This window comes from Manacus candei, unplaced genomic scaffold (assembly GCF_025592945.1).
Source record: "Manacus candei isolate 608988 ecotype Guabito, Panama unplaced genomic scaffold, ASM2559294v1 h1tg000028l, whole genome shotgun sequence".
Lineage (NCBI taxonomy): Eukaryota > Metazoa > Chordata > Aves > Passeriformes > Pipridae > Manacus > Manacus candei.
In genome coordinates this window covers 41,084,829-41,102,646 of record NW_026138076.1, presented here as the reverse complement: position 1 = coordinate 41,102,646, position 17,818 = coordinate 41,084,829, and the positions used below count along the sequence as shown (strand labels likewise).

The following is a 17,818-nucleotide window of genomic DNA, read 5'->3' as shown; positions in this document are numbered from 1 at the left end:
AAAACTCAGCTCTTCTTCCTCTGAATATGAGAGGGTGGGAAAGAGTTCTCCAGCAGCTAAGAAACCTAAGCCATACTGGAGCACAGTGGACCCCAGTGGATAATGAGGTGTCCTTTCCACTCTCTCCTCTTCCAGTATGTTTCTGCTATTGAGTTTTTTCTTGTGAGTGTTTCTCCAGCAAAGCTCTCAGAAGAAACCAGTTTCCCTTACTTCAAGTGCAAGATGTGCATTTACCCTGTTGGCACTGCAAATGGGAGGAGCTATAAACATGGGAAAAGCTATAAACATGGGAAAGCATAAACATTTATTTTCTCCATGCAGAGAAAATAAGAAGTGGTTTGTCTGGTCTCTGCAGCTTTGCCACCCATGGTGGGTGCAGCATGTGGAGCAGACATCCAGGCTGTTTCCCCTGCCATGCAGGTTGCACACGTGGGTCAGTAGTCTGGGTTGGGGTGGCCCTCAATGGAGCTACATCCACCATGGAGCAGCTGAGTCTAGATGAAGAAGTCTGTGCCTTGTTATAGCCCTTCCTGGCAAACCTGGCCTGAAAAATGCAAGGCTGAGAATGATCAGATGCTATGCTTTTGCCACAGAAAAGACCTTTCTGTGGTTGACAGGACAGAAACAGTGCTTCAATACCTGCATAAAGATCATTAAGTATACCTTTCCATCCCATCCAGGAGAAGAGTAAGAGCCTTCATTTCTCCTATATCTTTGCTCCACCCTTAACCTAAACAGTGAAGAGGAAAAAGATTAATCTAGGAAAGCTCAGAGAAAAAAATAATTGTTTAGCAAATGGTGTGATGGAAGAAAATAACAATAATGGCAAACAAGGAAAGGTGAAGTACTCGAAACATATTAATGAGCAGAGGCAAGGCAAGTGCAAGAAGATGAGTCACTGCATTTCGGGAATAATAAAGGCAGCAAGCAATGAACAACTGGTGACAGTGGGGTGAGGGAGTGAGCAATCTTCTGGGCAGGGCCACTGAGAGAAAGAGAATAAAAAACAAGGACCAGGCCCCAGCAGGATCAGGGGAGAATACATCTCTAGCTTCACTCCTTCTCTCTCCTGGCTGGATGTTCCTGCTGCTGTCACTCACGGAATGCTCAGAAATGTGAGGAGGGACAGCAAAAGTAGCTGTATCACAGCAAAGTTTTTCAAGCCTCTCCAGCTCAGAGGAAAGAGGCAGGGGGCTCCCAGAAGAGCTGTGGGGCAGGGGGCTTAGGGATAAAGCAGATTGTGGGAGTGTGGTTGTTGGGCTTCTGAGCTGCAGCACCTTGCAGTCATGGGAGCCCAGTACATCTCTTGAGTTGCAGCTGGTTAGACTGGTCGGATGGGAATTTTCCAAGTCAACACCCTGTTACTCAGGTTCCTTTGGGGCAAGTAACTACACTGTCTGGAATGTAATATCACCTCTCCAAACGTTGTGACTGTGCATGGTTTCACAACATGTGGCAGAAACCTCCAGGTTCTCTGTGGACAAAGGTATCAGCGTGTCGGCCACTGACTTTTCTGATATGCAAATATTATCACCTCTGTTGGATGGATTTCAGTATCTTGATGTGTGAGACCTCGGAAGTTTTTGCTGCTCTGTCTTGCCTTTGCTTTCTCCTTGTATTCCCACATGAATTTAGTGGCTCATAGCTGCCAGTAAACAACTCAAACCTCAGCTACCTACACAACATTATCTGTGCAGGAAAGCCCCTAACAAGCACATCCTTGCACTTCCCCCAGCTGCCCAAAGTTAAGACACATCACCTGCCCCGGCCATGCTCCCCCCTGCCCTGCACTCCAGTGATCCACAGCAGGCAGATCTGCCTTGCCTGCTGCCTGCTGAGCCGGGAGCTGCTTCTCTGTCCTGCGCCTCAACCTACGTACAGAAGGAGGAGTTCTCTGCAGGGAGACGCAAAACTAGAGCCTTGACATTAAAATAGTTATATAAGCCCTTACACAAGCTGCATACAGCCTCCAGACAGAAAGGCAGCTGGCATGGGGCTGCTACTGTCTCTGCTGACCAACAGAAAGGCTCTTGCATGGGAGAGAAGCAGAGCAGAGCTGCTTCGTAGCTGCTGCAGCAGAAGGAAATGGAAGGAACTGGTTCCCTGTCCACTCCAGTGCTGAAGAACAGAAAATATCCAGCTCAAAATGTGTTGGAAAGAATGGCATATCTGCAGCTGTAACACTGAGGATCCCTATTGTTGGCAATCTTGGAAACAGGAGTGGTTTGCAGGTTTGGGGTTGGTTTTTTTTAATGGATTCCTACTAATACACAGAAATGAGAGAAATGGACAATATCAATATCAGCATAGACAGCAGTGTCAAGCCATGTCAACAACAGTTCAGTATCCCCTTAGAAAATATTAATTATATTGTAATGTGCTGCATTTAATAAATTTGTAATCTTTTTGCATCCTTAGAGCATTATAAAGAGGATAACCCCAAGCCAGAAAGAAGCACAGGGAACAGCGATACAACAGCCTCAGATCAGGCTGTGTGTTTGTTCTTCAAAGCACAAGACTAGCTATTAATACCCTGTGCTCCCCTGACAAAACAAAGAGCTGCAAAACACGGCCTGGTGCTGCCTTGAGATGGCGCATGGGAGCAGGGCATGGGAGCCCAGGTGCTTGGGATATGCTTGAAGCTGAAATTCTGGGTCAGAAGCTCATAATTACACAACCTGTGCACTCTGAGGTGAATCCTCCTCCAGCTCTAAGCACTAGACTCACATGCTGAAATAAAAGGAAAGCTGCAGTGGAATATAGGCTTGTATGAGTAAATAAAGAGGTTTCTTTTCCCCCTTTAAATGAATACAGCATGAACTCTCATTCTCTCTTGCTGGGTTTAACACAGGTCAGAAGGCAGTGATGCTTTAGCAAGACATCCTGAACTGAGCATACATATCTATATTTTAGTAATTTAAATTCATTCACAGCAGTGAGTTGTTCTTTTATGTTTAGATAATATGTCATGATCTGTTTACATTTGCTAGTCTGGCATAAAAACATCATAGTCTGTGGTATTTGTGGTCAATTATTTGCTTATTAGTTGCACATTTGAACTTTATAAAACAGGCCACTTGTATGCCAGCAAAAACCAAAACAAACAAAACAAACTGACCTCATTATTTCCAAGTTATGCATAAAGTTTGAGGAACATAATCTAGTGACCGCTGTGAAAGCTCTGGCAGCAGAAACCTTTGCCCCAGGCTGCTGTCACCTTCTGTTTGGTCCAAACGACTGAGTATTGCACAGCTACTGAGTTATTCTTGATCCTTCCTTCCTACCACAATCCCAGGGATGCTCTTGCTTTTTCTAAAAAAAAAAAAAAAAAGAAAAGGGTTCATATGCAATGGGTGCTTGGCAAGCTACTGTTGTTTTCATATTATATGTGAAATTAATTCTTGAACTTGTTGAGGCTGCCTGAACTTGCCATGAATCTGCAGCACACCCTTCCTTTGCGATTGCACATGCACTGTATGTTATATTATCCATGCAGATTCTTTCTTTTCATACAAACTCTGTTTGGAATACCATAATTTATTAGCTTGCAACTCTTCAGTGCTGGCAGGAGCTGTGGGCGCAGAAAAAGGTGGAGACAAGACTGATGAGGAAACAGACTGGCTGATGCCGGGGGTAGAGACTACACATTTGCAACTCCAGCTGAAGAGGTAATCACTGGATTGTTTAAAGGGACTAAGGGCACTACTCTGTCAAAACACAAGTGACTGCCAGAGAGAAAAGAGGAGCTGGCTCCATTCTAGACAAGTCCCACAAAACGTAGCACTGACAGAATTGGCTGTTCCCCTGAAGATTCGGTCTAAAGTATCTGGAGAAACTAGCTGACCCTGCATGTGGTTTGGGCAGGACTGAAGAACAAACCAGCCTTCATAAAGTGTTATGAGATGCTTTTAAAAAGGCCTCACTAGTTACACAGTAATTCCTTCAGGTGACCCCACAACTGAGGCTGCTGCACAGTAGCTCACCAGCACCTTGGTGGAGACTCAGCCTGGTGTAGACTCAGGGCGTGCTGGGACACCTGGTCCCTCTCAGGACAAGACTGGGAGCCCTGGCCTATAGGCTGCAGCAGACAAGGCAGGAGGGAGGAAGAGGAGACCAGTTGCCTCCTGCACAGCTCCCATCACTCTGTCTGGCAAAACTTTCTTGATAGAAGAAACTTGCCCAAACAAACCCATCATGCCCAGTGCACTTCCCAGCAGTTTCACTGGAGCTGAAGACCATTTATGTTAATACCTATATGGTTGGCACCAGCCTTAACACTGCAAGTTCCTGCAACTTACAGCCAGCTGTAAGAGATAATCCCTTCCATATGGTGTCAAGGGAACTGTGCTTGTGCCCAAACTTTACTTCCCTCTTCGGTCTCAGGTCATTCTGATTTATGTAGCTGAGCAGACCACAAGGCTCTCTGACAGCCAGGCTCTCAGGGAATGGGTTTTCCTACCACGCTATGAGCAATCCACATTTTGTTCTGTGGCAACAGGCATGTGCTCCCCCACATGCCAGATATGAGGGCAAGCCCCAGTCCCATCAGTGGGTATTTTGCCATCTTCTTATGCTGAGACAAAACCGTTTGGCAGTTTCAGCAACATTTCCCATTCTCAGGTCAGAGTAATGTTTCCATGTGAAGTATTTACTTGATTTGTGGTGCACAGAGCACAGCTTGCACTTTTCTCTGCTTTCTGTCACTGAATTTGCTCCCTCCACCACCTTTTTATACCACTTTCAAGAAGTTGTATGTCATTTCATTTAATTGAACTCTAGTATTACCCACCCTATTACATTTGAGTTCATAAGAAAAGTTCATCTAAGGTATGAGCAGGCATATCACCATTGATTTTTAGCAGTTTATGAAATATCACTCTGTTTTGCCAGCAATACCATCTTACTATCTTATCTCAAGGGACAGGAGGAGCATTATGGCACACTTGCAGTGTATTTTATAAGTGGTGATCAGCCGACAGGATGCAATTAAGCCAAGTATTACAGTCACGATCTGGAAAGGTTGCCCTGTAAAGTCTTGGTTTGCTGCCATTTTGTTGTGATAGTCTTCAGATTGAAGTACATCCTGTACTTTAAAAAGGTGTTCCTGCATATTCACTTAGGTGAATTCTCTGAGAGTTATTTTCCAGGGGTATAGTCATAAAGATACACTCACTAGAAATTACTGGTTATACCTTTGGCATCTTTGACATCTCCCTGCAAACCCTGTGTACCGGAACTCTGTTACACAAAATCCTGAGCTCTTTACTAGGGGAATATATGTTGAGAGAAGTGTCTTCCCCTTACCTAAAGACCTAAGAAAATGTGGACTTCAAAAGACAAAGACTCATGGCCTCTTCTCCTTTTTAAGATTCCAGGCTTGCGGTTGAAAGCCTCCCAGCAAATCTTGACTAGTGACTTCTGGATGTATGCCACAGCACTCCTGTTCCTGATCTCACTCTTCTCCTCCCTAAGTAACCAGCATACACAGGGACAGCTGTCAGCAAATTCTTCTTATGCCTCTTTTTCTTGCCTGAAGGTGCCAGATTTGTTGGGAAAGTGCTTGATCCTGGACAGCCTCTTCTAGACACTTGCTCTGTGTGCTAAAAGGGCCAAGGCATCTGGGGTCAATTAGGCTGTTTCCCATCCCACAAACCCCTCAGCTGGCTGCCCGCCTCGATCACAGTGAAGGAGGGATCTGCGACACCAGAAGAATTGGGTTCTGGTCGCCCAAAAGAGGCACTAGTTCTGCTTCTTAGCATTTTTAGTGCTCTCTGGGGCTCTGATCAAACTGGCTGGTCCTGAGACAGGTACTGCCGGAAGAGCAGGAGCCAAAATGGGAACGGAAAGCAACAACAGCAAGTGGCTTTGTACTGCTTCTACTGTTGTGCTAGACAGGTGCCTGCTTACCTGAAACCTGCAGTGCAAAGCCAAAACAAGAGAAAGAAGAGCAGAACTGTATTTTCAGGCTCACTCGCTCTTTGATCCACTCTTTGTAATTGCAAACTAAAGAAATTCCTTGTTTGCAATAAAAGAAGACTCACTTTCAGCCAGCTGCTGCACCAACATGGTGTGTTCTGAACAACATCCTTCATGCCCTCGTGAGAGCTAACCAAAGATAGTACTGTAAGATACCTAGGTATCTTACTGCAGCCAAGCACTCCCTACTGCCCTGTCTCTACTGCCAGTAGAGGTTCATGCAAGCTGCAGAACATGACTTGACTTCACTGGCTATGAGAGATGAAAAGGAAAACATGAATGTGAACAGAGCAGGAGCTGGTAGAGGAGAAACCTGTAGGAAAATTACAGTTTCCACTGTGGGGCAAGAAATGGCAGTACGCTTTATCCCAGGAGTTCTTGGCAATGACACTGCAAACTGAGGTGAGAACTGAGATTCCAACTCTCACAGTAGAAAATTGCCCCTTCTGGATGCAGGACTTTTAGTGGTCTACGTCTCCTATCCTTTGCTAGAGAGAGGAAAGAACAGGGAAAATACCCAAAACCCTGACCATCAGTCTTCCTGCTTCCTCAGCAGCTCCCAGGCTCTTCAGCATTTTCTCTGCCTTCTCTCTCTCACCTCTGGAGAGCAGGTCCAGCCACCTGGTGCTTCCCTGCACAGGGCCAGTGTGTGAGGCACTTCATCCTCTCCCCCAGAGAATGGGGTTGAGCCTGGCAGAAGCCACCATGTTCCCTAAGGCTTCTGAAGGTGCCACTCAGTCTGTGGCACAGTGCTCGCAATCCCTGTAACAAAACCTCGTGTGGTTGTTGAGGCCAGTAAGCTGACCTGGAGTTTGCAGGGCTGGATGGTGCCACACATCGGTGGGACAGAGGGAAGTAACTCCTTTCTGCTGCTCAGTGTGCTGCCAGGCTGCTCTGCTCCAGGAAGTCCCAAAGAAAGGGGACAACAACAAAAGCAATGGTGAAGGCTCCAGCCCTGGCCCCATCCAGGGAGATGCTCTTGCCCCTTCCATTACTGCCTCCGCTGGCACAGGGCAGGCAGAAGCATCATATCCTTCATGATTACACAAATAGATTTGAACCTTCCTTTACTATATTCTAATAAAGTTACAAAGGAAACAGCCAGCCTCTGCAGGTCATGAGGTGTTAAGGTTTTGTGGTAGTAGGAAGGAGAGCACAGCTGCTTTGCTGGGGCAGGGGCCTGGCCCCAGCAACACATAGTGACCCCCCCTCAATATTTATCTGTGCACTGAGACTAACCATCCACTTGTTAAGCGAAGAGCTTGGAGGTGACAGTTCAGATAAAGTCCATTATTGATACAAAAACCCTGTAGACAAGTCCAGGTGTGTTTTTCGGCGGGCTGTAGGAGGGAGGCTAAAAGTATCAAGCTTGCACATTGCTCCTCATGCCCTTTTCAGTAGAGCCAGGTGCTTGAGACGGTCCTTGCCTCTGCTAGGGAAGACACGGAGGACCTGCCTTGCCCTGCGGACACAGCGCTGTGCTTTCCAGCCGCTGGCCCGGGAACGCTCCTCGCTAGGTGGAGCTGCCGGAGCGAGCACGGCAGCCCAGGGAACCGACTCCGGAATCAGCTCCGGGATCCGGCCCAGAAAACAAGCCCCGGGATTGCCAGGGGCTCTCCGAGCCGTACCGCGTCCCAGCCCTGCTCCCGGAGCTCTTCGTGCTCCTGACAACGCCGATGTCCCTCGACTTGTTTCGGTTACACTGAAATTGAAACGGAGCAAGCAAACGAAGACGTGCTTCAGAGTATACTACTCCCGGTGATTTCTCTGTCATTTAGTCTAAATCTGCTAATCAATGCGCCCCCGTCAGCCTTCGATGTGATGGAAAATGCTGAAATACGATTTTCTAAAAATCATAAAAATATGCATGTAATGATAGCCACTGCCACCACTTTCTCCCTCTCACCCCCATTTAGATCATCAGCTTAACCATTTCCAGTTCCCCGACACTGGACCACCCTGTGCCAACAATTTCTAAGCTCTCTCTGCTGATTTCCATGGGGGGGGGGGGGCTGCTTAAAGATCCATAGTGGCGAGGGCCTACTGTACATATATTTGTGAAATACAGAGTGAAAGAAATTACATAAAAGCTCCAGCTATGCCAGTTAAATTTCCATATATTTTTGCTATCAATGTGGAACCAAAGTAAAACCAGACATTATTTTTAGCCATACAGCATACACACTTATCCATATCAAGAAAGCGCTCACAGGGATGCGAGGGTAGGGCCTGGACCCATACCCAACAACTGCAGTTGCAGGGACACTCACTGCCCTGTGCATGCTTGGGAGGCTCAACTGGCCAGCTGGGGCTGGGGGATGATGGGTGAACTTCTGTTGGATCTAAATTGCTATCTTTATGCCCACCTCACATGCACATACACTGCACAGTGGGAAATTTCTGTGCAGCAATGCACAACGAAAGAGAAAATGAAGGTAACCCTGGAAGCATGGCACCTTCCCAGCCCTTAGGCAAAGATGAAAGAGGGAGATGAAGCACCAGCGCTTCTTGTCCCTGCTGTTACACACCTGGCTGACACATACACTTTGGCATGACTGTTAATAGCAGGTTTCTAAGATAGTTTCCTTGCTTGTGTCTGATCAGCCACATGTGCACAGTCCTCACAGGGTTCCCCAAGCCCCAAGCAGGCCACTCAAAATCAATCACTCTGCAGACCAAGGTGTGCAGAGACAGCAGCAGTTCCCATCGCTGCTGCTCCCATTTCCAGTAGAAAGAAGGGACATCCCTTCCACAAGGACTTCAGTCCTTAACAAGTACATGGTTAGAGGGAAATGCTTGTCTGAATGTCATGTCGCATCACACACACATCTGTGCTGACCGTCCCTGGAGGCATTTAAGAAGAGACTGGATGAGGCACTTAGTGCCGTGGTCTAGTTGACAGGTGGTTGGGTCATGGTTGGACTTGATGATCTCAGAGGTCTTTTCAAACCTGGTTGATTCTGTGATTCTGTGGTTCTGTGACTGCAGTGCTCAATAGCACCACACAGGAATAGACTATCATGGCAATCCTGAGAAATCAGTTGTTCACTAATTAGCTAGGATAAAAGGAGACCTGGTAATCAGAAATGTCACAGGGCTATTGCTAGCAGGGCTTTGGAGCTAGGATGCCAGCAGAGTGGTGGGTGCACCTGCAGCAGACCCCTGCATCCACTTTAAATAGTTTTATGATGTTTCCACACTTCATTGTAACAGGGGAGGTGGTGACAGTCTTTGGAGATGTAAGCTGGACAAACTTCAGGTAAGGCTTGCCCTGTCGAGAGGGAATCAAGCAATGAGGGCAGAGCCTAAGCAGGACACGGGCCTGGGGGTGGGAGGGGGACTCGGAGCAGGACCTCACCAAGAATGGCCTCTGGTGAACCTGTGGATCCCGGAGAGACACTCAGCTCTTGTAATCCTGTCCTCTTGGCTTTCCTCCAGCAGGGGTCAGGCTGAACCAACGATCACAAATCAAAAGTAAAAATAACTACTCTGTTTCGGCAGCAAATATTTTCAATGCTCCAGAAAGGAGAAAAATATTTTGCCTTACTGAGGATACGGAACATACTTGAACATTTCATTTAAGAAAGCAAAAGAAATATTGAAATGGGAACAGAGGTGACTGCGAGCAGCAGACTGCAACATTCTCCTCTTTGCAGCTGTTTTGAAAAGGCAATGACCGGGTCCTGTTTCCACTCAGTCTCAACCTCCATTCCCAGTTACTCTGGATACACTTCAGTGTAAATGGAACGAGAAATTCGGATAGGACATGGGGACCACAGCGTTAGCGCGGCGAAGTGACGGGAGTGTGTCCTCAGAAGTGACTGGAAGCCCTCGGGGAAGGCAGAGCTCATAACATCCGCCACCAGCTGGAAAGCTGTTACCCGCAGAAACAATTCCTGCGCGGTCAGAACACGTAAGTAAAGCAGAGCGGTACCAGTCCTAGGAGGATGTCTCCAGTACACCTCCAGCTACAGCTGGCAGCGTTTCATGGCCCTTGGCACTCTGAAGAGCAAACCAGGGAGTCTTCAGTGGGGTCGCCCGCGAAGTGACGCCTCTGACTTTAGCTGTCACCAGAGATCTGCAGGCAGACACTCTGGGACAAGAATGCTAAAAAGCAGGTGAGATGTACCCAAAGGCCTGGCTCCTGAAAAATTTTCTGGCCGGCTTTGTCTCAGTTTATTGCCTAGTGAGAGGACACAGAGGATGGCATTTCATGCGTGGAATTTTAATGATAACTTTATTATATTTTAGTGTATTACTGGCCTGCGATTTTGTAGTCTTACAAGAAATTTCCGTTTCCACATCTCCATTAAATGTCTGATTCATTTTCTTGGCTCGTGGTAATGCCTCAAGCTACATCACTAAAGAATCAGCACTCTGTATTAGATAAATATAAGACCAAGTCTGATTAACCTATTAACTATTTTTAATTAGCTTTTACTGTTCTTCAGATATTCCGTGTTTTTGAGGAAGCAGAAAGAAAATGAGAGCAGGCTGGTACAATAGAGATGTATAGAGCTAGCATATGGACCGAGATTATTCATCATCATTGGCAGCAGCTCTGCGGTAGGGAATCTTGCAACAACATCACAATTTTCCTGCTAGAGTGAATGCCATAATGGACACATTTGCGGAGTGAATTATGGGCAAGATAGAAAAAATTTAAATCTTTATAGCGTTTTTATGCTCTGTCTTCCTTTTTGGTAATCAGATCTTGATTAAGAGTTGGAATTAGCACCCAGAAGAACATTAGGCTTTCCTGGCTCAGTTCCTTTCCACCACGTAGGGCAGGCAACAAATGATTCAGTGGTTTTACAGTACTGCTACAACAAAAAGGTGTCTAAATGCCTATACATTACTTTAGGAAAGTAACCGACTGCTTGCTTGCAATGAGGAACATATGGCAAAATATTTTATTTGCTAAATAAAGGGACTGCTTGGTTCAGTTCAGACAGCTCCCTCTCCCAGTCACGATGACTTATCGGGACAAAAGCTGGGCAGGGTTGGAGTCCCTGTCCCCGCTGCTGGAGGGCTGGAAGAGCTCAGTGTAGGGCAGAGACAGCGCTCCCTCGGAGGCAGCACCCCGCTCACAGCTGGACCTCGCGGGCGGCGCGGTGCACTGACCTGCAGTGCGAGTCTTGTCTCATCACCTTGAGGAACCTCTGACTCTGCAATGCCAAAGCACTTTGGACCTTTTAATTTTAGGTGTCATCATGGTTTGGTTGGGTTTTCTTGTTTTTGTTTTTGTTTTTGTTTTTCTCCGTTCAGATATGCTGGGACCATTCCGGCCAAGGTGAATTTCGGAAGCAGAGCTGCGCCAGTACTCATACTTCCTACGCCTCGAACGAGCAAACAAATAACCACAGTTTTTTCTGACAACGCTTCTTCTGCGCACCTCTGACTTCATTCATACCTCCTCTTCGCTTCCGTCCGCAGTGACCGGGGTCCCCATCGCACCTCAACCCCTCCCTGCCGCCGGCTCCCGCCCCTCGCTGACCGGGACCCCACCGCCCCGGCTGCCCTGCCACCCCCCGGGGTCTCCAGGTGCTGCCTCCCCGAGGCCCAGCGGGCTTTGGAGGGGAGCTGCCCTCCTCTCGTGGCTTTGCCTCCCCCGGGCTGCTGCTCGCCCTTACTCCCCCCTGCCCCGGCCGCGGGCCGGCCGCTCGCTCCTCCTCTCCGCCCGCACCCCCCCCGCTCGCCCGGCGGCTGCTCCCTCCATTATTTGGCTGGGTAGGTGCTTTATCTGCAGCGGTGAAGCGTTTACGATGAGACCCAGTGAAACTGGTGAAACGCAGCCGGGTGTTGGTGAGCAGCGGGTCCGCCCAGTAATCCAAATCCCATCTGCTCGAGTAGATTGGCTGCGGCGTTTTCAGGCTGCGGTTTGCTCACTCCATTAGTGAAGTTTGTTGCTGGGGTGGGTTTCACCCCCACCGCTGCCTGGATGCTCACGGTGCCCCCCACCCGCTGCTCCGTTGCTCAGCGGCACAGCACAGCCCCGGCTGCCCTCTGAGTAACTTTGCCTGGCTATAGCTTAGGGAAAACAGAAACTGAGTACGGAAAATGAACTAAATATTGATATTTTCGAGTATTTCTGGTTGACAGTTATTAAAGACAGAGAGGAAGTAACGCTGACGGCTGCTTTTGAATCCATTCCTCATGCACGGGCAGCTCTGTGGGCGCCATCCAACCTGCGATGCTATTTTTAAAAAAAGAAGTTGCACGGGGCGACCCCCAAAGAACCACCCGTTTTTTTCAAGATGCCATCCATTCCTTACAGTAGGAAAGGAGGAGAAGAGTTTGTGCGGGAGAGATCGTTTTGTTTTGCTTCCCCTGAAGAACAAGCCCAGTGGCGCCGAGCGGTGAACTCCCGCCCGGGCCGGGAAGGAGAGGAGCGAGTGGGACGGGCGGTGCCGCTGCCCACGGGCCGAGCTCGGGGCTGGTACCGCAGCCCCCGCACGATCCCAATGCGGGCTGAGGCCCCGCTTCCCCCCGCCACCAGCGCGGACCCGTGGCCGAAGCTGCCGCCGCTGCCCTGGCAGAACTCTCTCGGGATGCTCCGAGGAGGGAGATAGCGGGGCCGGGTCGGCGGGCGGAGCCCCTGTTCCCGCACTGTCTCCTCTGCAGAAGGGGGGAAAAGCGGTTCCCCTGCGTGCTGGACACGTAGGGCGGCCGCCCCGCGCCTGCCTCACGGCTTCCAAACCCGGTTTAGTATTTGTCCCCTCTCCCTAATTCAAATGCAAATCGGTCGCTCTCAGAGGCAGGCTCCCCGCTCCCCGCGCCCGCTGCCTGAGCCGAGCCTCGGCGCGCCCGGGGCTGCGGGGCCGGTCGTGCGGGGCTGCCTCGGCCGAGAGCTCGCTGGCTCCACTCAAACTGGCAGGAAAAGGACTTGTTTTTTGGTTTTACTTTTAGAATAACTGAGGAGTAACCCAAGGACAAAATAATAATAATAATAATAAAAAATTTTAACTCGGAGACTTAACTCGAGCTTCCCGGAGGTGCCCTTCGTGTGGCTGTGCCAAAGTTAAGGCAAGGCAAGATCTTGCCCTACGCGCCCTTTCCCCAAGTGCCTTTTTTTTTGCACCTTTGTAAATTAACCTAAAAGAATTCCGGGCAACAAGGGATTATTTAAAAATAGAAGGAAACATCGTCACAGGTAGAGGATCAACATGCTTCAGCTAAGAAATATTTTTTAAAAATTCATACCATCCCCTTTTTCTATGCTCGAGGAAATCGTGTTCCCCACAGGTACAAGCCTGTACTTCGGGCACAGACAGCACAGGATAAAAACTGTTTAGGGTGATTTTGCGTCACTCCTCTTTCCGTGGAACGCTCTTTAGGGGCTACATGGGATTTTTTTCCCTTCTAGCCTTAGACGACTGGAAGAGCCGCGAGCAGCCGGGGACGCTTGGGACAAGTGTCTGAGGGGCTCGAGTGTTCAACATCGGTCAGTGGCCGGCCCAGCGGGACAAACACGCTGTTCCACCGTGCAGCGGGTACAGAGAGCACCCCCGCGGGCCCAGAGGCGTGCGGGAAGAGTCGAGTCGGTCCACACCACCCGCATCCCTGGGAGGCACTGAGGCAGGCCCGGCCCAGCCAGGGACTCGAGCAGCTCCGCTCCCTGGAGTCGTTCCCAGGGCACAGAGACAGTGACACTGAGAGAAAGAAAGGAAAAAGGGAGAAAAAAAAATAAGGAAAAAGAAGGAAAAAGAAAGAAGAAGAAAAAAGAAAAAAAGAAGGGAAAAGAAGGAAAAAGAAGGGAAAAGAAAGAAAAAGAAGAAAAAGAAAAAAAGAAGGAAAAAGAAGGAAAAAGAAGGAAAAAGAAGGAAGGAAGGAAAATACAGGGTGAAAAATTATATGAGAGAGGGGAAAGAAAAAAAAGAGAGAGAAATGGAAAAAGGAAAAGGAAACGAGAGAGAAAAGGAAAAAGAAATAAAAGAAATAAAAAGTAGAGAAATACAAATAACTTAAAAAATTTAAATAAAACCTGAAAGTAAAGGGGAGAGGAAAAAGCAAAAGGAGAAGGAAAAGCAAGAAAGAAAATTAAAAGGAAGAGGAAAAAAGGGAAAGGAAAAAAGGAGAGGAAAAGGGAGAGGAAAAAAGGTAAGGAAACGGGAAAAGAAAAATGGAAAGGAAAAATGAAGGGACAAGGTGAAGGAAAGAGAAGAAAAAGGAGGGGGGGGGGAAGTGAGGAGAAGAGAGAAGAGGGGGGAAACAACGGAAAAGCCGGGGGAGGAGAGGGGAGCCAGGCGAGCCCGAAGTTGGCGACAGGGCGGGCGCGGCGCGGGTGGGCAGGGCCGGCCACCGCCCCGCCCCGCCGCCGCCACCGCCGCCGCGCCCGCTGCCGGCCGTGCCCCCGCTAAAGGAGGCAGGGAGCGGGGCGGCGCGGCAGTGCGCCCCGAGCCGCGCCCGCAGTCTCGACAGCCAGCCAGCCAGCCAGCCAGCGGGAACCGCACCGGGAGGGATGCGGGGCGCCGGGGAGGAGGCAGGGGCGGCCAGCGCGGCCCCCGCGCCGCTGTGAGCGCCCGGCTGCCCGTGGGCATCGGGAGCGGCGGTATATACGTGTACGCGCACGGACACTGCGCGCACACGCGTATCTACACACCGGCCGGCAGCAGCACCGCTTTCCACCCCGGGAAGCGTCCGGCGAGGCGCAGCACTGATGCCCGGCGGGACGGCGGGGCCGCCGCTCGGGCGCGTAGCTCCCCGCTAGAGGCGGCGGCCCCCGCGGGCTGGATGCGCGTCGCCGGTGCGGGCGGCATCCCCGGGCCGGCCGCCGGGGCCCCGCGGCTCTAGGGGCCGGCCGGGCCCCCCGCCCCGGCCCGGCGGCGGCGGCGCGGGGATGCTGGCGCTGGGGCAGATGGACGGCGCGCCCCGGCAGGGCGCCTTCCTGCTGGGCAGCCCGCCGCTGGCCGCCCTGCACAGCATGGCCGAGATGAAGGCGCCGCTGTACCCCGCGTACCCCCTGCCCGCCGGGCCCGCCTCCTCTTCCTCTGCCTCCGCCTCGCCCGCCTCCGCCTCGCCCTCGCCGCCGCTCGGCTCCCCCGGCCTCAAGGCTCCCGCCGCCGCCGCCGCCGCGGGCGGGCTCTCGGCGCTGGGCACGGCCCCGCCGCAGCTCTCGGCCGCCACCCCGCACGGCATCAACGACATCCTCAGCCGGCCCTCCATGCCCCTGCCGGGCGCCGCGCTCGCCTCCGCCTCGCCCTCTGCCTCCTCGGCGGCGCCCGCCGGGCTGCTGGCCGGGCTGCCCCGCTTCGGCAGCCTCAGCCCCCCGCCGCCGCCGCCGCCTGCCCTCTACTTCAGCCCTGGGGCCGCCGCTGCCGCCGCCGCCGTGGCCGCCGGGCGCTACCCCAAGCCGCTGGCCGAGCTGCCCGGCCGGACGCCCATCTTCTGGCCGGGGGTGATGCAGAGCCCGCCCTGGAGGGACGCCCGCCTTGCCTGCGCCCCCCGTGAGTATCCAGCGTCGCGGGGCAGCGGGGGAAGCGGGCCCGGGGAGCCCCACTGAGGGTCCTCTCCCGGTGCTGGGGAGGCCCCGCGCCCTGGCATCGCGGCGAGACCCTCCTGGCCCCCCGCACCGGGCCCGGCCGTGGCTGAGGCGGCTTGGCTTTGCCTCGCTTTCTTTTGTTTTCGTTTCTTAAGTTCTCTTTGCTTTCTCTGTCCCCTCGGTCGGCGCGAAACCCTGTAATAAGTCGGTTATCGCCGGCTCAAAGCGGAGCCCCCGGGGGAAGGGAGGCTGCCGCCGCCGTCTCCGCAGGGGACTCTGCGGCCGGGAGTGGCTTTAGGGGCGCGCACAAACTTTCACCGAGCTGGACTTTTCGTTACCTCCCGCTCGCACCGGCTGCGGCTTTTAAAGAAAACAATATCGTTTGGCCGCTCAGATTTTGGATCCTTAAAGGAAAAATAATAGGGGGGAGCCGGGAGGCCAGAGCCGCCGCCTTGCCGAGGCAGCAGTTTCGTTACAGATCCTCCCCCGCGGAGAGTCCCCCCCGTCCCCCGGGGCCGCTTGAGAGCGAAGCGCTCTCCCAAATCCGTAGATTAACGTGTCTGTCCCTGCCTTCCCTTTCTCTCCCCCCTCCCTTCGCCAGATCAAGGCTCAATTTTGCTGGATAAGGACGGAAAGAGAAAACATACCAGACCCACTTTTTCTGGCCAGCAGATTTTCGCTCTGGAAAAGACTTTCGAGCAGACGAAGTACCTGGCGGGCCCGGAGCGTGCCCGACTGGCTTATTCCCTGGGGATGACGGAGAGCCAAGTCAAGGTGAGAGCAGCGGCTCACGCACGGAGCGGTGCGAGGCTGGGGGACAGGGGAACAAAAGGGCCCCGCCGGGGAAACGGGGTCCGGCTGGGTCGCCTGGAGATGCTGCGGGCCGGGGCGGCCCAACCCGCGGGCACACGACGAGGGCTTCCCTGGCAGTTACCGGCACTTTGCCCCTTATTGCCTTACTGCGGGGACGAGGTGGTTATTTTTAAAGCGTTTTAAAAACAAAACAAAAAATGAACCAAATAAACCCAAGCAAGACTGAGAAGCCCGTTACGTGTAGTTTGAACACCACGGGGGTGACTGGAGTGCTGTGAAAGCCGGGGGAAGGGTGTTGTTGGGGTGTCGCACTGTCACACCCGCACTCTGCGTTTTGGTTAAACTCTGGGCTTTGGGCAAAGCGGAGGTGTGAGAGCTGGGAGACCGGGCTGAGCTCCCCGGGAACGTGTGGGGAGGCGTTTGCTCGGCGGACTCGGCCAGAGGGGCCTCTCGGCGGTGCTCACGCTTTCAATCTGATCTGCACACCCTCCTTTGTCACTGCAAATACATCCCGATGGCTGGGAATAAATTATTGCAGCTTCTACAATGAAAATACCCCCCTTTTTCTGGCAGCGCCCCGCCGGAGAGTAAACACATCTGGCGGGGCAGGGGGGCTGCGGAAGGAATCAGCCCCAAATGTGTGTTTCCGCGCCCTAGGCAGGATGGCAGGGAGCGGGCCTCGGGCGGCTGGGGACGGCTGTTGGCCGGCGCCGGGACGGGAGTCTCCGGCTGCCGGGAGAGCGGTGTCGCGGGGCTCGGCTGCGAAGCGGGAGTCGCTACTGAGACCCGGGGACGGGGACGCGCGGGGCAGCGGGGCGGGAGCGGCCCGGCACGACCCGACGCGGGCGGCCGTGCCGGTGATGGAGATGCTGACGGTGGCGGCGGGGGCAGGTCTGGTTCCAGAACCGACGGACCAAGTGGCGGAAGAAGCACGCGGCGGAGATGGCGACGGCGAAGAAGAAGCAGGACTCGGAGACGGAGCGGCTGAAGGGCGCCTCGGAGAACGAGGAGGAGGACGACGACTACAACAAGCCTCTGGACCCCAATTCGGACGACGAGAAAATAACTCAGCTGCTGAAGAAACACAAGCCGGGGGGCGGCGGGCTGCTGCTGCACCCCCCCGAGGGGGAGGCCTCCGTCTAGCCCTCTCCGCCCGCCGCCGCTTTCGGAGATGTACAGATCTATTTTTCTAGACTCTACGCGCCCGGGAGGAGGAGGAGAAGCCGGAGGGGGAGCAGAGAGGACTGCGGGAAGCGGGCCCCAGCGGGCGCACCCGCCCCCCGGCGCTGCGTGTTGTTGTAGGGCGGCGGGCGGCGGGGAGCGGCGGGGGCCGCCCCGACCCCGGCCTCGGTCCCGCTCCCGGTGGTGCGGCGGCCGCGTCCTGCCGTCCTTTTGTAAATAAACCGTGAGTCACCGCGACCATAGGCGTTCCTTAACTGTGAATATTTAAAATGTAAAATACCTTCTTTTTTTTGTACAGCGGGGGCCCGGGGCGCCGCCGCCCCGCCCGCCCCGCGCTCCCCGGCACTGGGGGCACCCCCGGAGCCC

At 52.7% G+C, this 17,818-nt stretch overlaps 1 protein-coding gene across 1 annotated transcript; it reads left to right on the top strand.

Annotated features, from left to right (window-relative positions):
* The first annotated feature begins 14,815 nt into the window (after positions 1-14,815).
* NKX6-1 (NK6 homeobox 1) lies at positions 14,816-17,515 on the top strand. The gene is made up of 3 exons (XM_051790986.1): positions 14,816-15,422; positions 16,059-16,231; positions 17,162-17,515. Exons 1-3 carry the CDS (start codon positions 14,816-14,818, stop codon positions 17,411-17,413), a joined length of 1,032 nt encoding a protein of 343 aa, XP_051646946.1. The 3' UTR covers positions 17,414-17,515.
* The last annotated feature ends 303 nt before the right edge of the window (positions 17,516-17,818 follow it).